The 25,708-nt window shown below is 41.3% G+C and overlaps 2 protein-coding genes across 15 annotated transcripts in view; both read right to left on the bottom strand.

The window, feature by feature from the left end:
- The window catches only part of ryr2a (ryanodine receptor 2a (cardiac)), a 175,526-nt gene extending 157,028 nt beyond the window's left edge, over positions 1-18,498 (bottom strand). For 11 of the 13 annotated variants that reach the window (XM_054759448.1, XM_054759466.1, XM_054759489.1 and 8 more), the window contains exons 1-2: positions 18,357-18,429; positions 12,394-12,477 (exon numbers count right to left, since the gene is read on the bottom strand). In XM_054759448.1, the coding sequence (XP_054615423.1) occupies positions 12,394-12,477; positions 18,357-18,404 (132 nt within the window). In that variant the 5' untranslated portion in view covers positions 18,405-18,429. The other 2 variants (XM_054759480.1, XM_054759514.1) reach the window with 2 other exon arrangements.
- Positions 18,499-24,401: 5,903 nt separating this feature from the next.
- mtr (5-methyltetrahydrofolate-homocysteine methyltransferase) overlaps positions 24,402-25,708 on the bottom strand; it is a 49,031-nt gene continuing 47,724 nt past the window's right edge. For both annotated transcript variants that reach the window (XM_054768670.1, XM_054768671.1), the window contains one exon: positions 24,402-24,776. In XM_054768670.1, the coding sequence (XP_054624645.1) occupies positions 24,687-24,776 (90 nt within the window). In that variant the 3' untranslated portion in view covers positions 24,402-24,686. The remainder of the gene's footprint in view (positions 24,777-25,708) is intronic.

The following is a 25,708-nucleotide window of genomic DNA, read 5'->3' as shown; positions in this document are numbered from 1 at the left end:
TTCCGTGTTACATCCCGCCACGGACACTGGCGTGTGCGCCGAATGCCAGCTCCTATGTAGTGGCACACACATGCAAGTGAGAGAACTAATTTCCAATTGCATAATTTAGGTATGTTAATCTGGCTTTTAAGAAACTAAACATGATCTAATTAATGTGTTTACATGTGCGTTTAACAGCTAGTTTTACGCCAATTCATGCTTTTTTTTTTTCACCGCATGGAATCAATATGATGTCCCTGTTTACATCTATTCTCTCTAATTCAGTGTTGGGCCAAATGCTATTTGCTCTGCTACCCTAGGTGCGATTTTGGTCATTTCAGTTCATTTACCTATGTGGGTAGACGAGAAGAATGCAAGGCCCTATGATTTCCGCGTTAACGGAATAGTGGACAGAATCAGTGAAACTGAATCTCCTGTTAAACGCAGAATCTCGTGGAAACTGACATAATGTAAATGAAATGAAGAGAAGGAACGTTTGGAGTTCGGGACGCTGAGATGTCACTCACTCGCCTACAGCGCCAGAAATATAATTCTCTGTGTTAGCTGCTACAATAACAATATCGCTGTACGCTTGGTTAATATACAGGTCAGTTATGTAAACGGAACACTGTTGGCATGGTTTTTAGGGGTTTTTTTAGGGCTTTATTGTCAAAATAGGTGCCTCCAATTCGCTGGCTCATGCTAACTCGTTTTTCTTGTCAGACCGCACAGAAAAGGGAAAGATATGTGTGGATGATGGACAAAATTCCAAAAAAGTGCAGTTTTCCTTTAAGGCAGGGGTGTCCAAACTTTTTCCAGCAAGGGCCACATACTGAAAAATGAAAGGATGCAAGGGCCACTTTGATATTTTGTAAACCAACACATTGAGATATGCTACGAAGCTATATGTAGCTCAAGAAAACACTATTAGAAAGGTGAAATGCTAATAAAAACAATGTTTTTTTCCATAATAATACAAGTTTATTCTTGTAAAATTGTGACTTTTGTTCTTCATTCGATTATGACTTTTTTTTCTTAATATTTTGACTTTATTCCCATAAAATTACAGCTGTTTTTTCCATTTCTGCCGTTTTTTTATTTTTTTATTTTCCAACTATTTCAGTTCAGCTTCCATCCATCCATTTTCTATACCGCTTCTTCCTCATTAGGGTCGCGGGGGCATGCTGGAGCCTATCCCAGCTGACTTCGGGCGACAGGCGGGGTACACCCTGGACTGGTCGCCAGCCAATGGCAGGGTACATATAGACAAACAACCATTCACACTCACATTCATACCTATGGGCAATTTAGAGTGGCCAATTAACCTAACATGCATGTTTTTTTGGAATGTGGGGGGAAGCCGCAGTACCCGGAAAAAACCCACGCACACACGGGGAGAACATGCAAACTCCACACAGATGCCCAGGGGAGAATCGAACCCAGGTCTTCCCGATCTCCCAGCTGTTACTGTGTTGGCCAATGTGCTAACCACTGTGCTAACCAGTTGCAAATTTTCTTCTCGTAATTTTAATTTTATATCTTTTTAAACAATAATGTATTTTTTCTTTATTTCAACATTGTTACTGAAATGATATTTTTCCTCATTTTTTACTTTACTCTGGTAAAATTTCTGCTGTTGTTTTTTTTTTATATAATTTTTGAAATATTTCAACTTTGTTCTCCTAATTATGACTTTATTCCTATGTTATAAATTTGCACCCAACCTAAGTTTCCAAAAATTACAACTTTATTCATTGTCGCTACTAAAATGACATTTTTCCTCATACTATTACTTTATTCTTGCGAAAGTATGGCTTTTTTTCCTTGCTAGATTACAACTCTTCTTTTCATATTTTGACTTTTAATTGATTTTCCCATTTTTGCTGCTGTTGTTGTGTTTTTTCTAAGTTTCCTTGTGAAATTAAATTTTTAGACTGTGCTGCGGGCCGATATAATCACAGCCGCTGGCCGATAATGCCCCCCAGGCCGCACTTTGGACAACCCTGCTTTAAAGGTAATGTAATATAAGGTAAAGTCTCATCAGTGTAACATTACTGACACCTCGTGACAAGAATGCTACATAGCATTTCCATCATGATGATAAAAAAAGCAGCAAAAATTAATAAATACGTTTGTGAATAAGCATCACATCACCCGACAGTGTATCCACAGTAGCAGCAAAACATTCAAGATTATTACCAGTGTCCTAAATTCAACCCATACAAGAAGGAAATATACCTCTTCCATGTATCATAACCGAGTTGCCACAATTCTGTGATAAAACAGTCAAATTTAAAGTGAAATCTTCCATGCACCTATTCATTCTGTTCCTGTGTGTGTGTGTGTTGTGTTCAGGGATTTGAAAGGCACACAAAACGGCAGTGGGCAGGTCAGCGGAGGAGGGTTTAAAAGCTTGGCAAAGTCAGTGTGGAGGAAGGGATGCGTCAATGATGATGTAATCAGAGCAGAGAGGAGAGAAAAACAGAGGGAAACATTTCGCTTAATGACTAGAGGCTGCTGCATAGAAAATAAATCGATATCAGATCAATTTCTTCTGTTGATATGCAAGGATACTAAATTAAAATGTACGTAAAATGTCACGGCAACTTCCGGGTCAGGAATGTCATCCTGCCCCAAGTGGAGGAGTTTTAGTAAGTGGGAAGGATGGAACACGAGATTGACGGGAGAATTGGTCAGGATGCCACCCAGACGCCTCCCTGGGGAGGTGTTCAGGGCACGTCCGACCGGTAGGAGGCCTCTTGGGAAGACCCAGGACATGTTGGAGAGACTATGTCTCTCAACTGGCCTGGGAACGCCTCGGGATTCACCGGGAGGAGCTGGGCGAAGTAGTTGGAGAAAGGGAAGTCTGGGCTTCTCTGCTTTGGCTGCCGCCCGCACAACCCGACTTCGGATAAGCGGAAGAAGATAGGCGGTTTATATCATAATTTCAGTAATTCATATCAATATTGTTTGGGGCAACCAGCCATGTTTTTAACGTCAACTTTAAAATGCTGAGGCTTGCAAAAAGTCAATTAAAATAAAATAAATAATATCCTGCGCCTCATAGTTTGATACAGGGTCGTGCCTAACCGAAAGTCGCATACTGAACGGTTCAATACAAATACGCATACCGTGACAGTCTGACTTATTTCTGCAATTATTGGAACAGTGAAACCAATTGTTTTCATTTTACTATTGACTGAAAACATTTGGTTTTGACATAAATAGAACAATATCAAACATTTCAGATTTTATTTCCAATATTTTGATAACTTAGAAGATAGCAAAATAACCATTACGTTTTCAGTCTCTCGCAAAAACCAAATGAAGTTGCCTCACTGTTCCAACACGTTTGTTGGGGAGTTTATTCATGACTCGGAAGAGCCAAGTGTACTGTACTGTTTTCCCCTGAGGTCCTATATGGGACACCCCAAGTTAGATCAGTACATTCTGTGGTACCTTTGCCACATTGAGGCCGAAGGGACCTTAATAATTACAGCAATGTAACGGTAACATGACAGTATAAATTGGCTCTATAGCTTGAAATAGCATCTGGTCAGCCATCAGAAACTACACATTGTTCATGATCTATGAGGTGCTCCTCAGAGGCCATTATTCAAACTTTTTGCACACATGTACCTGCATTGGGGCGTTCAACGTGAGGTCATTAGGAAAAAACAAAGTTATCCTACTTTTCTTTGCCATTCACTTAAGTAGGCCAATGTGAGCTGCATGTACAGTGTTACCTCGCTACAACGCGGTTCAATTTACGCGGCCTTGCTATCACACTTTTTTGTGTGCATTTTTTTACAGTGTGTTATGCTTTTTTTGTTGTTTTTACAGCGTATGAACCATTGTGTTCTGTGTCCTGATTCGTTAAGGGAGAACCCGCATTGTCTTCTGCGTCCCTTTTGGCTAAGGGACTGTAGACCATCAATCAATCTCCTCCATGCCATGTGTCCTGTACAGTACAGAACGCGTTCAGCTTGCCTAATTTTCATAACTGTTCGATCGCTAGCAGTGTGGCTCTTTAGTGCTGCATGTTTGCAAGGTTTCTTCCTGACAAAACTCACAATGTCAACTAAACGCTCTGCAACGACAAAGGCACCTGCAGTTGCACCCAAAAGATGCAGCTGCAGGGCGCCATTACGGAATAATTACGGAATAAATGAATCTTCGGTTCGTACCATGAAGAAGGAGGAAAATGACAAAAGGACGACAGCAGCAATACAATTTAACAAGGATGCAAAAAGGGCTTTAACTGTCTGCAGCAAGACCACGGAGAGGATGCCATGGCAGAGGCAAACATGAGCAAATTTAAAGCCATCATCGAGGAAGGGGATAGAAGCCTGAACAAGTTTTTAATATGGATGAGACAGGCCTCTATGCACAGCATATATATTTCCTCATGTCTGAGAAAAGTGTATAAAGTGTGTGTTGAGGTGTTTTACAGACTTAAATAAAAAATAATACATGGAAAAAACATATATTGTAAAAAAAAAAAAAAAGATATATATATATATATATACTGTATATATATATATATATATATATATATATATATATATATATATATATATAATAAACAAAAAAACATATCCTGTAAACAAAAAATATATATAATGAACGAAAAAACATATATAAAAAATTTAAAATTTCACCTCTACGACATGGATTCACTTAACACTGGTATTTTTTGGAATCGAACCCCCGCGTAGGAACGAGGGAACACTGTATTTTAAAAATCTGTATTACTATGGGCATCTTATCACTGTGTCATTGTTTATAGACATCAAAATGTACTTCTCTGTGCACATTAGCATGAACGCCTCCATATGGTACTGAGTCACTGAGTGTTGTAGCCTATTCTTAACAAACTAACTGTAAACTGTCCACCTAGCTCCTAATGGCCACCTCTGCAGTCATTTAAATCAAATAATAACTTTTAGTACAGTATATTTCAACACATTTCACTTATATTCTTGTTTGAGAGCATGACTGAACTCATTACTTTCATGAAAAAAAAATCTGCAAAAATTATATTGTGGACTAAGCAACTTTTTTAGGAGGGCTAAAGCTACCCTAAAAAAGACCTAATGACTTCCACGTTGAGAACCCTTCTTCACAGGCAACCTGAGCAATGAAAAGTGTCATGAAAAGTGATCTCTGCACTGCAGGAAGTGTCATGTGGAGGCTTCTTCAACTGTGGGAAAAAATACAGTGGCTGGAGGCAAGAAGGAAAATGATGCAAAATAAAAACAGGAGCCACGTGTTCCTTGGAAAACAGAATAATTATAGAACAATATAAACTATGGATGGGTATGATAATCCAAATAATGACTGTTAATAACTCAGTCAATTTTTGTGAATTTACTGAAGATTAATTGTGTATGGAAGCAGTTTACTGAGTATCTGCCAGTCTATTTTGTACACAGTCTCTCAGTCTCAGTCCCAGTGAGCTGGGATGGAGAGCTCCAGGGCCCCCGTGACCCTGAACAGGATAAGCTGTAGAACAGGGGTCACCAACGTGGTGCCCGAGGGCACAAGGTAGCCCCCCACGACCACATGAGGTGCCTGCTTTTCATTCAGGTTTTCAGTTCATAATGAAAGAACAGTAGAAAGAAATGCATTCTGAAATACAAAATGTGAGTTGTGGACACCAGCATTTTGTTAATGTTCTGGTAAAACAAGCACATTCGCTTTGTTTGGGTTTAAAATAAGCTCTGAAAATAAATGTTACAAAAATGAGTAGCTCTTGGCCATTTTCATGTTGTAAAAGTAGCTCTCACAAGGAAAAACGTTGGTGACCCCTACTGTAGAGAATGCCATCCAGCCATCTATCCATTTTCTTCCACTTATCCAGCCACCTCTTCCAGTTCCACCAGTAGGACACCAAGGCGAGACATAATCCCTCCAGCGTGTCCTAGGTCTGCCCTGTAGCTTCCTCCAAACTGGGCCTGCCCGAAACACCTCACCAGGGAGACGTCCAGGGGGCATCCGGTCACAACCCAAAGCTCATGACCATAGGTGAGGGTGGGAACATAGATCGACCAGTAAACGGTCCTGTACAGCGACTGCATTACTGCATACGCTGTGTCAGTCCAACCAACCAACCACCCAACCAACCAACTCCAACCTTCCCTCTCTCGTGAACAAAACCCTGAGACACTTCTCTACTCCTCCACCTGGGGCAAGACCTCCCTCCCAACCCAAGGATGCGATCCACCCTTTTCTGACTGAGAACCATGGCCTCAGATTTGGAGATGCTGAGTGTCATTCAAGAAGCTTCACACTCAACTGCAAACCGCCCCAGTAAACGCTGAAAGTCACAGCCTGATCAGTCCATGAGTCCTGGAACCAATTAACCGCAATAAACAAGAGATGACTGTACTCACTTTTGTGACGTACTGTACTACTTCCATTTGAGGCTTTTCTAACCTCCTGAAGGACTTTACTGACTGACAGGTTTATGGCTGAACCATCTACTTCCGCTGGAAATTACACTCTGGGAGCAGGCATTGGCGTTTCTATTGACCCCTTGTGGTTTTGTGAAAATAAATACTGATGAATCTCTTGCCACTAAGGCACATCGGACCATCAGGTAGGATTGTTCCTCGTGGTCCCCATTAAGCTCCCCACCAATTCTATTGGGCTATCCACACGGAAATGTTTTCAGATCAAAACGGCAAAGTATTTTATCGTTTCAGCCTTTCATCCACATGGAAACGGCATTCTGGGTGACCTGAAAAGGTATTTTTTGCGTGGGAAAATCTGAAAATGCCAGCCTGTCGTTTCCGTGTAGACAAGACGATGACGTCATTGACCCGTCTTTGTGTCTGTTCACAGCGTATTACATCATTGTCACCCATTGATCTCGTCTGGATGCGACTATTTACTACTTCAACACAGTTTTTTTCAACATGCCAAAAAAAAAAATCCAAGAACGGGACAGGGCCTAAACCATAAGCCTAAACCAAGAACACACTGACTTCTCCACGAACAGTATTTGTTTAACTAAGTTAACCAGGTAGAAGGACCAAGCTACATATCAGAAGCACAGCAAAGGCTGAATCAAACCTAACTTGCAGCGACAGGAGTAGAGCTTTATCACGTGTCGCTCAACTTCCAAGTGGACAAAAGAACTATCAACCTGCCTTCGGACACACTGTACAACCATTGCCACGGGCCAGATGAGACCATTCAGGTGTAACTATGTGGATTATTAACGAGTAACAGGGCATCAGCATCATAAAAGTAACTATCACCATTTAGGCAAGCAGGGATGTTGTGTTTGTATATTGGCGTTTTTTTTTACCAATAACATTACTGGGATCTTTACTAAGTAATGTAAAAGCCATGCTATGGACACTATTAGTATATATTTACATACTGTACATGCCCAAAAAGACTTGATATAAGTGTTACCAATGAAATTCAGTGAGTAACAGTTTTGTTTTCCACATTCTGTAATAGTTGTATAATATTGTATGAACTACGACTGGGTCCTCCGCCTGCTCTAAACAACTGTAGTCACTCTCTGCCAAGCCCGGTCAGCAAGGCCTTACATGGAGAACATTGCTCCCTTGATGAATTTAGGACAATGTTGAACTGGCAGAATGGGCACAATAAGTTTTATACTCACACAAACAAGCTCCAAACTAGCATCTGGACTAAACTTTTCAAAGGGCATAGCCATAGATCTTGATTTAAAAAAATAAAATATTCCCTTAAAGGGATAGTTTGGATTTGTTTTTAATTTTATGACATCCACATCACCAGTTTTGCTTCTCAAAACAATATGTGTTCAAAAGAGTTTTACATCACAAAACCACAAAAAAGTCAGACCTCACAATCACTCGCCGTTATTTTGTCTCCGTTGGTATCACTGCGCGCTGCCCCCTGCTGTCAACTCTTGAGCACGTTTCCATCACCTGCTTCTCAGTGTTTACTGTTGGGGTAGTCAAAGGAAACATGTTTGTCTACCAAACAAGTGATGGCGACGTTCCCTTTAGCACAAAGTATATGAACTGGAATACACTCAATCAAACTCCTTCGTGCCGTCCTGCAATGTCTCCTGTATCATTGCTAGCTTACTTGCTTGCTAGCTTGTAAATGAATCTTCTGTTTGAAGGAGGACTACTCCAGCAATATGTTTTAATAAGGATACAAAAACGCTACAGGACAGCAGAACGGCGCTAGGAGGAAAAGGCACGGTAAAATATTCATAATTTCTTATTTCTGACGTGTAGGTTGATCATGAAAATTCAAACGAAGGTTTCAACTTTTTTGAGAGTGTTTAAAAAAGAAAGAAATGTGAGAAAATGTTATTGCCTGTCTGGGAAAAGTGTGTATGGTGAGGGGTTTCACAGCCTTAAAACACATAATAATTTAAAAAAAATGAAGATAGCTACTTTGCGGATTTCACTTATTGTGGGCTATTTTGGGAACCTACTCCAGCAATAAACGAGGGAAACTGTATACCTATATTCACGTTATTGCATCTTATTTTGACTCATTTCCAAATAAAACTGGACATCTATGTCAGTTTTTTAGAAACTCACATACAGCTAACATATATATAGTGACTGGAAGCACACTCATAGAAACATGGAGACAATCTACACTTCCACCTAGCTGTCTATAGTAATAACAACAGTCATCATATAATGTTATGTTATGCAGCGGCTTCACTGGTAATATGACATTTGGTGATTTGCTGCACACAGCACTGATTCTTGATACCTTGTTCCGTGTGTAATACTGTTTGTAAACAAGGTTCTAATAGGCGCCATCTAATTAGCTAGTATAGCTAGTTCCTACCTGGGGTGCTGGTTTCTTCCTCTGTCTTGGGCATGTAGGAACGTAATCCTTCAGACTGAAGTGTGCACTACACATAAAGCTGCTTCATCCTGGCCACTTTGGTTCTTACTTTATAGCAAATATGTCAAGAAGGCAAAGTTGTGTAATCAGTAATGTCCGTAACAGGAAAACGATAGAATATACATTATAGGGTGATTCAGACACATTCTGTTGTTACAGCCTAGATAATCACAAGTCTGCATCATATTTGGAGGTATTTTTTGTGACAATAGCTTTCAGGTTAACTCTCGTGCGCCGCAGTGGTACAAACGGAGAGGTCTGACTCTTTCATAGAAAACGTTTTTGTGATGCAAATGTATTACTCTTTTTAACGCATATTGTTTTGAGAACAAAAAGCTTTATTAAAGTGACCCCCAACAACTAGCCGGAACTACTTTCATCAACACCGAAAACCCACCAGAACTCAGCTCACGGGACAAAGTGGGGGGAAAGTCACTGTTGATGAGGATGTCATACAAATTCATGTCCAAAAATCTTAACTATCCCCTTAATGTTGCGCAGTGGAGATTACAATTACAATTGATCACAATGCATCAATAAAATGGAGGCACTTACTATCGATTGTCTGCTACAGTGCTATTAATAATCATTTATGTTGTATAGTTATGTAAAGAGACATGTAAAATCGACAAGATTGCAGTAGATTCGTTTTATGTTTACTGCTAAAATAAACTCCAGTTCCCATGATGCTGCAGTTTGTTGTCATCTGCTGCAATTGTGTTTTGATCTGACAAATCTTAAGTTTGATCAAGTGTAGAATTACTAGAGCTGCTGAACTCAGATGAAAAACAGCCACATGTCGAGAGCGAGTAACACTGGGAACACAGAGTGCAGGTTGGATTGCAAGGTTTATAGTGTGCACAAAGCACTTAATCCACTGCCACTTGCATATTACGTGTATTGTAATTCACAGTTGCGATGCCATAGCTCACAGTCTCACCTCGGTAGTTTGCTTAGCTTTTAAGCTACACGCAGGACATGACACTGCAAACAGTTTTCTCTGCAGGCTGCAATAGTACAAGCCACAGGTGATCGGCTTTGAAAGGCATTTATCAGCATATTGCAATCACTTTTTTTTTACAGAAATCCGTCAATACTGATCGGTGGGCGATCGATCGGAGCATCCTGAGAAATGTCAGTAGTCTTTCTGTAAAGGGAGTCATTCTCTGGGGACAATAAATGCCCAATAGAAATCTCTGGACCACTTGCCTGAAACACTTCCTCCACTAATAACTATCTTAAATAATTCATTCAACTGTGAAATGGAACACTAACTTTCATGCATAAGCGGAGGTTCCCATTCAAGCTGCAAAAGCTTCGTAAATGACTGCAGTTCACGTTGGCAGTCCACTCCAAACTGATCACTTCAGTATTTCCTAAGCGGAATTGTACTACTATTTTTACCATTTTATTTTGGGAGTTAACCTACCAAGGAACTTGTCCACCACGATGTATTTTATGCATTTTACGCTATGCATTTAGCGAGAAAGATGAACAATTCTTACTGCACGGTTGGCTTTAATTAGCCTGTTCTGCACATCTTTCCAAAACAGGATTACAAAGTTGTTCCTGTCACGCTCAGCTCAGCGATGAGCTGGGATTAATGTACTGGTCTGCTGAATGTTTAATGGTGTCCAATGCTTCACTTGTAGAGATCATTTTCAGTGTCGGTCTCGAATCACAGACTGTTAGGTTTACATAATTATGAGCGCTCATTTTGAAAGGCTACATTAAAATTAAATGAGAATTCATGAATGACGTGGGGTATAGACTGCTGTCTGTATGATATCAACGATACTGTATATCTTTTTTGACACACGTTTTACCGTACAATCACCAAAAGATCTGATTTTATTTTTGAAAAGTGCTCTCGAGAGTGTCAAAAAATTTCCCACCGACACTGAAAAGCAATCTATCCTACCCTGGGTTGTTTGAGATCAAAATGTGACAGGATTTCTAAAAAAAATTAATTAATCACAAATGAAAATGAACTGGATAATTTTCCCGGCCACCATATATTGCCATGTGCAAGCGTTGATAATTCAACCTTACTACTATTTTCTGTGGGTGGTACTGTATTTCATTTTGACAGTGAATGACATGTTTACACTAGCTGATTCACAAAAGAGCTCATCGCACAGTTGAAATACAGCTGAGCCAGCATATCAAGAAATGCTGCAAACATTTTATAGACAGTACGAATTTCCTGTCAGAAAACACACTAGTGTGAAAAAGTGTTTGCCCCCTTCCTGATTTCTTATTTTTGTGCATGTTTGTCAAACTTAAATGTTTCAGATCATCAAACAAATGTAAATATTAGTCAATGACAACACAACTGAACACAAAATGCCGTTCTTAAATGAAACTTTTTATTATTGCGGGAGGAAAAAAATCCAAACCTACATGACCCTGTGTGGAAAAGTTGTTCCATTTATCACAGCAACTCTTCCAGGTCCTGAAGCAGCAAAACAGCCCCAGACCATCACACTACCACCACCATATTTTACTGTTGGTATAATGTTCTTTTTCTGAAATGCGGCGTTACTATTATGCCAGATGTAATGGGACACACACCCTCCAAAAAGTTCAACTTCTGTCTCATCAGACCACAGAGTATTTTCTCAAAAGTATTGGGCATCATCAAGATGTTTTCTGGCAAAATTGAGACGAGCCTTAATGTTCTTTTTGTTTAGCAGCGGTTTTCGTCTTAGAACTCTGCAATGCAGGCCGACTTTGTCCAGTGTCTTTCTTAAGGTGGAGTCATGAACACTGACCTTAACTGAGGCAAGTGAGGCCTGCAGTTCTTTGGATGTTCTTGTGGGGTCTTTTGTGACCTCTTGTGTGCTCTTGGCATAATTTTGTTGGCCGGCCACTCCTGGGAAGGTTCACCACTGTTCCATGTTTTCACCATTTGTGGATAATCTCACTGTGGTTTGCTGGAGTCATGTTTTGAATTGTTGGTTTTCATGAGTTATAACTAGCCGGTTAACACCAATATCTGATTTCACTGCAATCTAATGCATTTACTAAATGATTAGATAGCGACCACATTAGCCTGTTCATTGTAAATTGTATTTTAAAATAAATCGCTCGCTAGCGAGGGGAATCTACATTAATGAACTGGCCGAGAGAGTGTCATGTTTGTGTCCTACTAAAGCGCCCCCTTCCTCGGCCACGCCGTGGATATCCGCCGCTCTATACTCCCGAGCTCCGTGGCAGGACGAAGGCTGCTCGGATGCACCTCGCCCGCCCTTGGCAGGTGGCCAGCCCCGCTCCAGTGTGTACAGTGACGCTGCCGTTTTCTAATCCAATCATTCAAAACATTTTAAAACACACTTGCGCTGTTTTTTGGCTCGCTTAAATAAAAAAGCTTGTTTGTCCAGTCGTATATTTTCCATTGTACTTGAAAATAATGTTACAATCTTTTCTCGTCTCATGAATGAATGATTTCGGAATTGTATCTTGTATATATTGTGAACACATTTTCAAAGTAGCATTTAAACATACTTAACGGTCACACGACTCTTAGCTCACGTAATTTCCAGTACATATTGATGTTCTTCGCACGCTTCTCTCTGAACACCACAGGATTGGAGCTGGTTTCTTCTTTTGCAATAACTGTTGGAAGAAAAAGCAAAAACGCAAATCACGTGCAGCGCTCATTCTTGAAAACTGACTTTTATTTGTTGCAGGTATTTTGGTCTCTTCCAATATATACAACTTTCAACCCTCACGTAGTTATCTTAACACCCTTTATTGAGGCTGCTCCTCCTTCTGGAATAAATGTCGCAAAAAACACCAAAAGTCTTTTTTCATGCGTGAAAAAAGTGACTATCCCCTACAACTTAGTCATAAAGTGTGCTTATTTGTGCCTTTCTTGCCGAGTTTTGTTTTCCAGTCCCACACTATACTGCCCCATAGAAGCATAACGTAATTTCCGTTTTTTTAAGCAGCTACTTTTTTCTTACACTTTGAACCCTGCGGCTTATACAGCGGTGGGGCTGTAGTTCTAATCTCATGACATCTCCTTTACTTCAGAACTACTACTAATTGTTTAAATACTGTGATGCTCTCGAGTCAGCGAGGAAACTGTAGCTGTTCCTTTGGCAGGAGCCAATCACAAGTTATCAGTGCACTCACTCACAACAAGCTTGTCAACCTTCTGGAAATCACAGAAGGTCATTATATATAACAGTATAACAATATAACAGCCTGACTCACTGTGTCATCCTACAAAGAACACTAAACTCATCAGCAACTTAACACTCAAAAGGTACACCTGACAAATATACCAAGTACATGTACCAATATGAGTTCAAAATGGGAAAAAAAACCCTACTCTTTTAAAATGCATTCCGTCTGAGCAACGCATTCATTTGGGCGCTGCAATAACATCAGCCTCCCTCTGGGCTCCTCTGGCTCCCTCTGGTGGACAAAGACAGCATTGCAGCGCCATCCATCCATTTTTTTATGCTTTTGTCCTCCAATTAAATGCTTTTCTCAGATGAAATGCAATATGGGAAAACTTTAAAATGTTTTTTTTTTTTTCATTTCACTCGTATTGGTACATATTTGTATATTTATTAGTTATACTTTTTGCTGTGTGATGAGTTTAGTGTTCTTTGTGTCACGCCTGGCGTAGACACCAGCTTTATGTTTTGGGTTCAGGTTATTATTTGTGGCTTATTTCCTTTCCCTGGTTCATTTTTCTGCTTTTGTCATCACACAGACCCAGGTGATCTCTGGTTGGGCGGAGCTACAGAACAGGCACAGCTGTGCCTCATTGTCACTCCTTTTTAGCTCACCTGTGGCGACTGGATGGCACTCGGTGATTCCTCGTGGCAGAACCGCCAAGCCCAGATCTGTGCTGCTGCCGTCGGCCATCCAGTCCTGCCTGTTTTTTTTTCCCACGGCTTAGTTCGTAGCTCCGTCTGACCAGCTTTGGTATTTCTTTCTGTTACTTAACTTCCATTTTTTCGCGATGCCATTTTCTTTCCATGGCATCGTAGTTTTTTGTTTCTGAACTGTCATGCAGTAGTATTAAAAAAGGACAATTTCAATCACTACTGTTGTACGCCTCTGCATACCGGGATCCAGACAAGTGTCAGGCAAACCCTCACACTTTGTGGTGACACTGTTAGTCAGACTCTTGTATTGAGTAATGGCCTCCTCCAATTTCCAATGGGTTGACAGGCTCGTCGGGAGGTTTTTCATAGCTCACCTGTCAAATAAAGAGCTGCCTGGTACTCACGGACTCGTGCGCGCCACAATATAGTACCATTTTATGACGTGGACATATGCGGCTTATGGTCCGGAGTGGCTTATAAATGTACAAATCTGATTTTTCCTCCAAATGTAGTGGGCGCGGCTTATACACTGGAATTTATGGGAGTTTGGAGTTGCTTTTTTTCCCTCCTCCCATCACCTCCCTTCTCCTCTCCCCCTTTTATCGGCCCCGTATTCCTGTCCTGTCTTCCCCCCTACCATATTGTACAGTAAGTTGTATATGTACGGACGGGTGATTGCACAATTTCACTTGTACCTCTGCAAAAGTGACAAATGAAGGCCATTCTCTCTTAGTCGCTTTCTTTTAAAAAGTCATAATATTCATTTCACTGGCATAAACATCAAAAGTCACAGGGAAATCACTCCTAAACAATGAAATTATTTCAGCCCTCTAATTCTACATGATTTTTCAACATCAGCAACTAACCAATCTATTAAAAAACTTACAATATATTAGGAGTGCATACTTCTACTACCCTGTAAGATACTGCAGGCTAGCGTCCACACCAGAAGCCAAAGCCTCTACTCAATAGTTTCAATATTTGCTTAACACTGCGATTACCTTTGGATTCAAAAGAGCATATCCCTCTGCTCTCATGCAACCATTCCAATTCTAGAATTACCAAGACAATCCCTGAATGTAACCCAGGAGGCTTCATCTAATCTCCTGTACGCTGCACCGCTCTGCAGCCTCACAGCACCATCGCCACACTTATGCACAGACACCATGAGAGTGAGGGTTGGTGGATCCAGTAAGCAGCCCAAAAGCCCGTCTGATACGTCCTTACTTTACTTTCAAGTGAAACCCAACACCACCCTTGACAAAAAACGGTGCACCCCAGAGACCACATGCTTGGAAGCAAGGTCAGTAATGCAGAGTGTCGTGAGGAGTGCGGTGACCACTACGTACAAACAACCTCTTCACATGGCGCAGTCTCATTTAAATTGGTTGTTCATAGGATGGAAAGCCTCACCTTGACTCCTCCAAAGGTACTCCTTGAGAGATTAAGGGCGTACTCACACGAGGCCATGTGCACCGTGCCGAATTCCCCCTCCCTCTTCTGGCCCCTGGTGGCCTGTGCTGACACTACATTCGAGCCACGACCCTATTCTGATGTATTACTGCAATTTCCCTGACTTTGTAGATGTTTTCCAGTCTTATTTTGCGTTGTTCTGAGTCGTTTTATTGTGCAAATGACACGTCTTTATAACGCACAGAAATGGAGTTGCTGGTGGGTGTTTCGATTTTTGGATTATTTTGAGTCTATGTATTTCATTTCTATCATGACTTGTGTCGGTTATCATGAAGAACCTGCGAGAGGGAATCGCACTTGTCAAGAGAAAGTTTTCTGAAAGACAAGACAAGAACAGTTCTTTGACAAAAATGACAGGTAATTTCACAAAAACCTGCACAAATCACACATGACAGGAATGAGGAAGTGAGAGAGTGTGTAGTGTGCACAAGGTTGCAGGGAAATGTTAACGCACGCGTGCACACACATTGTTCAGTCCAAATGTGAAAACTGTAAATAGTTAATGGCGTTATATTTGTACATAAATTATTTTGATAAGAGGGGGACAAAAAAGACAGAGACAAGGACAACAGCAGCAACAACAATTATGAGAACAATAACAGAACAACAGAAACAAACAGGGCTACTGGGTGAGCCTGTAATTGTCACTGAGAATGCATGAAAGGAGAGGGGCACCCGTCCACCGCCCAGAAAGCCCCGCCCCAAATAGCCAGGCCCAGCCCCCATCGCCAGAAAGCACAGCACAAAGATCAGCCCCCCAAGAGCCAGCCCAGAGAGCCCCCGGCCCAGAAAGACCAGCCGCAGAGAGGCAATCCCAACCAGAAACAGGGCGCCGGCGGGCCGGAGGACAGCCAACCCCCGAGACCGGCGAGAGATCACCCCCCACAAAGGCAAACGGGCACCGGGGGCCACACACCAGCAGACCCAGAGACGCGCCCACAACTGGAAAGAAGCCAGCCCACGCCGGAAGCCTTGTTAGTGCCCTGCGATTGGCTGGTGACCAGTCCAGGGTGTACCCCGCCTCTCGCCCGAAGTCAGCTGGGATAGGGTCCAGGATACACACGACCCAAGTGAGGATAAGCGGCATAGAAAATGGATGGATGGTCCTTGTTAGCAGCTTGCTAATACATGGAAACAGGAACTGTCGCACGTCTATGATGTCACCAGCGGTTGACTGTAGTTCTTTGCTAACTAACACCGTCATGCCACAAGTCTGAAAAACGTTAACACAAAACCTGCATAAAACAATTTTAAATGCATTGAAATGACGAATGAAAGGGATACATGAACATTGAAGACGTGAGACAAAGACACGGTGTGGCAGCAAGATAAACCACATCCTACATCGCCGAAATTCACTTATCACAGTCGGGCAATTAACTGCAATAAACTTACTGTACTGTAAATACATATAAATGATGAATGGGAGACGGCAGTGAGATCAATATGGACACCGCCTTTGCGTTTGTTTCTTGAATTAAATTGTGTTTCTTGCCTTCTTTATCAAAATGCTGGCACTTGCAACTTTCTTTGGCTCCATTTTGGGTTGTTTTTTAGCCATGGTCAATAAAGAAGAGCAAAGAAACACTATTGAATTGAAGGGATAACTCATAGCAAAACAACAACAGTTGATCTTGCTGCCATCTCTTTCATTCATCATTCATTTATATGTATTTACAGTACAGTAATCCCTTGTTTATTGGTTAATTGGTTCCAACTGTGATGAGTGAATTTCAGCAAAGTAGGATTCCTTATTTATAAATGGAATATTTGCGTAATTATGGCATAAAACACTTATTTACAATTTTCTAAATATCTTTTTGACATTATTAGAGCCCTCTAGGCATGAAATAACACCCCTATGGTCACCTTAACATTTGTATTACCCAATATAGTAGATATAATGAGAGAAAATAAGCCATTTAAAACAGTTTACCTTGTAAGGGAGCACAATGAGTGGCGGACAGGAAGTGAGCATTGAGTTTTAGCTTGTTATGGGCTATGACTGCAACAGTAACCTGTGTTATTATTATTATTATTATTACTATTGTTGTTATTGTTACCATTATTATTATTATGTTGTTGTTGTGAGAACGCATGTTGTTCAAGTCTGGTGCTTGTCTCACTGAACAATTACTGACACCTAGTGACCAATGTAGAAGTTGAAATGGTGGTCTTAATGGCTTATATTTGTATTTTACTTCATTTAGCAGTTTTTATGCTTAGAATTGTTTAATTTGGGAGAAAAAATACATATATATATATTTTTTGACCAATAATAGGCCGAAGTCAACCACAAAACGGTGATCATTTATATTTTTCGAACCGAGATGTGGCGAGGGACGACTCTATATATAGTTTTCGACATGTAAAACTAGAATTGTAAAACCAGAAAAATGTGTTTTGTGTTAACATTTTGGGCTTTCTGCAACAAATGAATTGAATTTATATTGTTTCTGGGGAAAAATGGATTCGGTTAGGGTACGTTTCAGTTAGAGTCGGACCTTCTGGAAAGGCTTGATGACGCTAACCAAGGTTTATTCCAAAATATGCCGATCTTGTCCTCCGGTTGTCAACATGATTCTATTAAAAAATACCGTTTTGTTTATGAGGTGGAGCTCCTTGGGTGCTCAGTACCCCGATAGCTGTGATTGTAGAATCTCCCCAAAGAGTGGGAGCCATGCATGTTTTGGACATTTTCTCATGGGGCCTGAGAAATCAGAGTAAGTGGAGGCTGGCCTGACGGCAGTCGGAAGATCATCCAGCTTTTTGTAACGCAGAAGTTCATCTGGAGTTAACTTTATTACGATGGGGGGGGTTTTAAACAGCGTTAATTGCATTTCTTGGGAAGAGAAGAGGAGGCGAGACAAGGAGATGCAGCAGAGTTTTATGCTGACTCTCAGCACCGCACTGCGCCCCCCGCATCCACCCGACACACAAACCCATAAAGACGATGCTCAACTCGCCTTCACGGAGCCACACTGCAACACATTCCTCCATCACTCCCTCATCTATGCGGTCAGCGTGAGGCATGCACGCAGCTCTGAGCAAACGACTCCACTATAGGTGGGAGCTGCCGCCGATAATGCGGTAAACTGGCTGCCCGGACAGCACGTACATAAACGAGCACGCAGTCACAGCGCAGACGCCATTCTTAGCGACACAGTCATGACTTACAGTTCGCAGAAACTGGATTTCATCCTCGCCTTCTCCTCCATCAGCCATGGTTAGCTGTCACTGTGGGACGCTCGCGCTGTCGCAGTGTGTGTGTGTGCGCGCGCGCACGCGTGTTTAAAGCCCAACATACAGCGGACTCTGCTGTCATTGGCGCGCGCACACGATGGGAGGAGCTGCACAGGTGCGTGTGTGCGCGCGAGTATCTGCGGCGCCCTCTTTCGGTCATTTTGGTAAGAAAGACAAGACACCAAGGAAGAAATGATGACTTTGCGGCTTTCTCTCCAATTCATGTCAGGACCAGAACGCCATCGTGGTCAGACATTGAAGTCATCTTAGAACCAGACAGAACCAGACCCAGTTTTACCTTGGGTTGTGTATCAAATCAAGATTTCCACATCTTCTGGTGTAGCTATTGTGCTTTTGTTCATGAAGTCTTCTATGAACAGCAGCTGGCGATATTCACTTTCTGCCCCCTGCTGGTTGTTGATGGTATCACCAACAGTTGTTTTTGGCTCTTTTTTACAACTCCGTTTTTCTTATCATGGAAGCCCGTTTCTGCGACAAAAATTAAAAAATATCCTAATGGTAAGTCATAATTATGAGATAAAAAGTCGAAATTACGAGATACAAAGTCATAATTATGAGATTAAAAAATCATAATTAGATAAAAGTCACAATTATGTGATATAGTTGAAATTAGATATAGAAGAAATTCTAAATTATGCGATAAAAAGACGAAATTATGAGATAACAAGTCAAAATTACAAGAAAAAAAAACATAATTATGAGATTAAAAAGTTGAAAGTCCGAGATAAAAAGTCCTGATTATGACATAGTCATAATCATGAGATAAACAGTCATAATTATGAGATAAAAAGTCAAATTTACGAGATACAAAGTCATAATTATGAGATAAAAAATCATAATAAGGCATAATTATGAGACAAAAAAATCATAATAAGGCATAATTATGAGATAGTCATAGTTATGAGATAAGTCAAAATTACAAGAAGAAATCATAATTATGAGATAACAAAGTCATAAATTATGAGATTATTATTATTAATATTATATTAATATATAATTATGAGATTATATTATTCTATTGATTATTAAAATTACGAGATAAAATGTCAAAATTCTAAGATAAGAAAGGCATAATTATGAGACAAAAAAAATACGAGAGACATAATTATAAGATAAGAAATTTAAAATTATGAGAAAAAAAGACGAAATTATGAGATAGTCATAGTTATGAGATAAGTCAAAATTACAAGAAAAAAAATCATGAGATAAACTCATAAATTATGAGATTAAAAAATTTAAAATACGAGATAAAAAGTCAGAATTATGACATAGTCATAATCATGAGATAAACAGTCATAATTATGAGATAAAAAGTCAAAATTATGAGCTATAAAGTCATAATTATAAGATGGGAAAGTCATAATTATGAGATAAAAAGTCAAAATTACAAGATAAACAATCATAATTATGATATTATCATATTATGATATTATGAGATAAAAAGTCAAAATTCCAAGATAAACAATCATAATTATGAGATAAACCCTGAGATTAAAAAAAAGTCCAAATTACAAGAAAAAAATAATTATGAGATTAAAAAACTGAAATTGCAAAATAAAAAGTCATAATTATGAGATAGGAAAGTCATACTTCTGAGATAAAAAGTTGAAATGATGAGATAGAAACTGCACGTGTGCCGCCTTCTTCACTGGAGCCTTTGTCCAATAACACTCGGCACATACGCAGGTTGTATCGCATCATTTCAACCTTTTATCTCATTAATACGACTTGATGCAAGAATTTACATTTTGCACTTAAAGGAGGTTCTAAGTAGAGCTTCAAAATGCAAAAAGAATAAATGGGAGTGAGACAAAAAAATGTTTAACTAATCTGTTGCAAACAACCACTAAAATGAAATAGGCTGTTCATCAGCTGATCAAAAGTTTAAGACCATAGCTAAAAAAAAAAACAACAAAACCCGCAACCCCTGCGACCCAGCGACCGCATTACTGCAGAGGCTGCGCCGATTCGCCTATCGACCTCACGCTCCAACCTTCCCTCACTCGTGAACAAGACCCCGAGATACTTGAACTCCTCCACCTGGGGCAGCACCTCATTCCCAACCCGGAGGGAGCAATCCACCCTTTTCCGACTGAGAACCATGGCCTCGGATTTGGAGGTGCTCAGTCTCATCCCAGAAGCTTCACACTCAGATGCAAACCATCCCAGTAAACGCTGCAGGTCACAGCCCGATGAAGCCATCAGGACCACATCGTCTGCAAATAGCAGAGATGAGATCCTAGTGCCCCCGAACTGGACTCCCTCGACACCTTGGCTGCGCCTACAAATTCTGTCCATGAAAATTATGAACAGAATCGGTGACAAAGGGCAGCCTTGGCGGAGGCCAACACTCACCGGAAACAGGCTTGACTTACTACTGGCAATGCGAACCAGGCTCCTGCTCCGGTTGTACAAGGACTGAATGGCACGTAGTAGCGCGCCACCAATCCCATACTCCCGGAGCACCCCTCACAGGACACCGCGAGGGACATGGTCGAATGCCTTTTCCAGGTCCACAAAGCACATGTAGACCGGTTGGGCAAACTCCCAAGTACCCTCCAGGACCCTTGCAAGGGTGTAGAGCTGGTCCAGTGTTCCGCGACCAGGACGAAAACCACATTGCACCTCCTGTAGCCGAGGTTCGATTAACGGTCGTACCCTTCTCTCCAGCACCCTGGAATAGACTTTCCCAGGGAGGCTGAGGAGTGTGATCCCCCTATAGTTGGAACACACCCTCCGGTCACTCTTCTTGAAAAGGGGGACCACCACCCCAGTCTGCCAATCCAGAGGTACTGTTCCAGACTTCCACGCAATGTTGAAGAGACGTGTCAGCCAAGACAGTCCCCCAACATCCAGAGCCTTGAGGAATTCAGGGCGAAACTCATCCACCCCCGGAGCTTTGCCACTGGGGAGCATTTTGACTACCCCAGATACCTCAGCCACGGTGATGGAACTGTTCGTGTTCGTATCCTCAGTCTCTGCTTCCTCTATGGAAGGTATGTCAGTGGGATTGAGAAGGGCCTCAAAGTATTCCTTCCACCGCCCAACTATATCCTCAGTCAAGGTCAGCAGGCCCCCGTCCGCACTGTAAACAGTGTGGACCGGGCACTGCTTCCCCTTTCCGAGGCGCCGGACGGTTTGCCAGAACCTCTTCGAGGCTGACCGAAAGTCGTGTTTTATGGCCCCACCGAACTCCTCCCACACCCGAGTTTTTGCCTCGACCACCGCCGAAGCCACATGCCGCTTGGCCTGCCGGTACCTGTCAGCTGCTTCAGGAGTCCCACAAGCCATCCATGCTCGATAGGACTCCTTCTTCAGCTTGACGGCAGCCCTGACCTCTAGTGTCCACCATCGGGTTCGGGGCTTGCCGCCACGACTGGCACCGACCACCTTGCGGCCGCAGCTCTGATCGGCTGCCTCAGCAATGGAGGCACGGAATAGAGCCCATTCGGACTCGATATCCTCGTCCTCCCCCGGGATGCAGGAGAAGCTCTGCCGGAGGTGAGAGCTGAAGACTCGACGAACAGGAGACTCTGCCAAATGTTCCCAGCACACCCTCACTACACGTTTGGGTCTCCCGGGTCTGTCCGGCATCCTCCCCCGCCATCTAATCCAACTCATCACCAGGTGGTGATCAGTTGACAGCTCAGCCCCTCTTTTTACCCGTGTGTCCAAAACATGCGGACGCAGGTCTGATGATACGACTACAAAATCGATCATAGACCTGCGGCCTAGGGTGTCCTGGTGCCATGTGCACTTATGGACATCCTTATGTTGGAACATGGTGTAAGTGATGGACAAACTGTGGTTCGCACAGACGTCCAACAACATCACACTGCACGGGTTCAGATCGGGGAGGCCGTTCCTCCCAATCACGCCCCTCCAGGTCACACTGTCATTGCCCACATGGGCGTTGAAGTCTCTCAGTAAAACGACAGAGTCACCAGTTGGGGTGCTCTCCAGCACCCCTCTGATGGACTCCAGGAAGGCTGGGTACTCTGAACTGCCGTTTGGCGAGTACGCACAAACGACAGTCACGACCCTTTCCCCTACCCGAAGGCGTAGGGAAATGACCCTCTCGTTCACCGGGGATGACTCCAACACAGAGGCACCGAGCCGGGGGGCTATTAATAAGCCCACACCAGCTCGCCGCCTCTCCCCTGCAGCAACTCCAGAGTAGAACAAGGTCCAGCCCCTCTCGAGGAGTTTGGATCCAGAACCCAAACTGTGGGTCGAGGTGAGTCTGACTATATCTAGTCGGAATGTCTCAACCTCTCTCACAAGTTCGGGCTCCTTCCCCGCCAGAGAAGTGAACATTGTTCCATTGAAGGAAAAAGCAACCCAGACCATGATGGCGCCCCCTCAACTGTGCCGTGTGGAAAGCATCTCAGGTGGGATCTCCTTGTCATGCCAGTAACGTTGGAAGCCATCAGGACCGTCAAGGTTCCATTTTTTTCTTAAGAGGTCTTGCTTATGCAGCTCAACAAACCGGCCGCGTTCAAAGACAGAAGGCTTTGTTTGCCTTTGCCATCAAGAGCCAAGATTTTTCAAGACTGAGGTCTTGAACTTTGGATCATCTGATGAACAGCCTTTTTCACTTCAATGCTTGTTTGCAATAAAGTGCTTACTCGAAAACATTTTTGTCTCGTTCCCATTTCTTCTTTTTGCATTTTGAAGCTCCACTTAGAACCTTGTTAAGATCCAACAGTGCAACATGTGAATTCTTGCATTCTTGTAAATTCTTTCCAACTGGTTTTAAAATGTTGATCAGCAGTGTACTTTTAGAAGGCTCTGTAAATGGCTTCTTGCAAATTTTCATCTCCAAAAGGAAAATTCTATTTCATTTGTGTTACACACCAGAGAGAACCAGACCACACACCTTACAGTATTTTATTACATTTTTCATATATTTGCTGAAGAGACGTTGCTATATTGTAAAATAAAGTGATACGGTGTACAGCACATGGCAAATATGGCACTGGTAGTATTGGTACTGGTACCAAAACATACAGTACTTTCTCGGACCTACTTCGTAAATGCTACTTTTTCCTCTTTGCAATGTACTAAAGATAAAAAATAATGAAAAAAAAAACATTAAAATATTATTATGAGTAAGACTTCATATTAAATTGAATTGTGAAGTTTCTGAACTGTTTTAGAGTCAACTTGGGCTGATATCACAGGTGTCCAAACTTTTTCCAGCGAGGGCCACATAGTGAGAAACAAAAGGATGCAAGGGCCACTTTCATATTTTGTAAAGCAACAAATGTATTTATGATATGAAGTTATTTATATTTCAAGACAAAAATGCATCTGAGCTTTGTGACATTGGTGAAAAAGCCTATTATTAGTATCCATTTCACTCTCTTTTTCCCCCATTTTTGCTTTTTTTAATTTTCCAAATATTTAAACTTTCTTCTTAAATAATATCTGCAAATTTTATTTTCATATTATGACTTTATTGCCATATTTAAAATTCATTTCCATAATATTACAACTTTGTCCCCAACCTAATTTTTCAAAAAATACTTCTCATATTATGACTTTTACAAAAATAATGATTTTTTTCCTTTAATATTTCAACTTCATACTACAAAAAATGGCATTATTTTTCCTCATGAGATTATGAGTTTATTCTCGTAGAAGTAACGAGTAACATACAACTTTTTTTTCATAATATTTTTACTTTCTTTTAAAATTACAGCTGTTTTTTGCATTTCTGCTGTTTTTTTTTTTTTCAAAATTTTCCAACTATTTTCTTCTTGTTAATTGTCCTCTCATAAGTATCACATTTTTCATCATGTCATGACTTTAAAAAGATGTCTTTTTCCTTTAATATTTCAACTTTATGCTATAAAGTGATCTTATTTTTCTTATTTTTTCCTCGTTATCCTTCTCGCTGGAGTCCAACGTTTTCCTCTTAATATTTTCACTTTACTCTTGTATAATTACTGCTGATTTTTCCATTTTTTATGTTTTTTTTTTTTTTTTTAATAAAGTAAATACAAATTTTATTTTTAGAATGTGCCACGGGCCAAAATGAAAACATCCAGGAGCTGCACTTTGGGCACCCCTGCCTCGAAATTCTGCATAAAAATTGTCCAATACTTGCACTTACACAAAGTACAAAGAGTAGTGACAAAATGAAAGTGATACTTTAAGTTTGTGTAGTTCTTCGGTGGAATGCTGGGATTGTAAATCTAATTAGTTTGTGGTCCAGCTCATTGTTGGTGCGGTGCAGTTCTACGCTTCACTGTCGTACCCAAGGATGGGCGACAGCCATTTCTCGACCTCCTCCACACTCATCTTTTTCCTCCTCGAGTAATCCTCCACCTGATATGGAAAAAAGAGAAATTAAAAATGAAAGGTCAGAGTTTGGCCCATGCAAATCAAACTGAAGCAGAATAGGACAGTGGATCGTCTAAATTAGGCAACGTAAAATGTTGACAGTCTAACACTGGAATGTTAGTAGTTATTATTTCAAATAACATTTGTTTTTCCCAAATTCAAACAAATCTGAGGTCCACCAGTGTCTCATAAAGCCTAAGTACAGTGGTGTGAAAAAGTGTTTGCATGTTTGCCACACTTAAATGTTTCAGATCATCCAGCAAATTTAAATGTTAGTCAATGACAACACAACTGAACACAAAATGCTGTTTTTAAGTGAAACTTTTTATTATTAAGGGAGAAAAAAATCCAAGCCTACATGGCCCTGTGTGAAAAAGTGATTGCCCCCTAAACCTAATAACTGCTTGGGCCACCCTTAGCAGCAACAACTGCAATCAGGCGTTTGTGATAACTTGCAATGAGTCTCTTACAGCGCTGTGGAGGAATTTTGGCCCACTCATCTTTGCAGAATTGTTGTCATTCAGCCACAATGGAGGGTTTTCCAGCATGAAGCGCCTTTTTGAAGGTCATGCCACTAGGCCACTGGGCCACTCCAAAGTCTTCATTTTGTTTTTCTTCAGCCATTCAGAGGTGGACTTGCTGGTGTGTTTTGGATCATTGTCCTGCTGCAGAACCCAAGTTGGTTTCAGCTTGAGGCCACGAACAGATGGCAGGCCATTCTCCTTCAGGATTTTTTTGGTAGACAGCAAAATTCATGGTTCCATTTATCACAGCAAGTCTTCCAGGTCCTGAAGCAGCAACAATGTCCCAGACCATCACACTACCACCACCATATTTTACTGTTGGTATGATGTTCTTTTTCTGAAGTGCAGCGTTACTTGTACGCCAGATGTAATGGGGCACACACCTTCTAAAAA

This window comes from Dunckerocampus dactyliophorus, chromosome 2 (genome assembly GCF_027744805.1).
Source record: "Dunckerocampus dactyliophorus isolate RoL2022-P2 chromosome 2, RoL_Ddac_1.1, whole genome shotgun sequence".
Classification (NCBI taxonomy): Eukaryota; Metazoa; Chordata; class Actinopteri; order Syngnathiformes; family Syngnathidae; genus Dunckerocampus; species Dunckerocampus dactyliophorus.
Note: the sequence above shows the minus strand (reverse complement) of the source record. Positions and strands in the feature narration are given on the sequence as shown.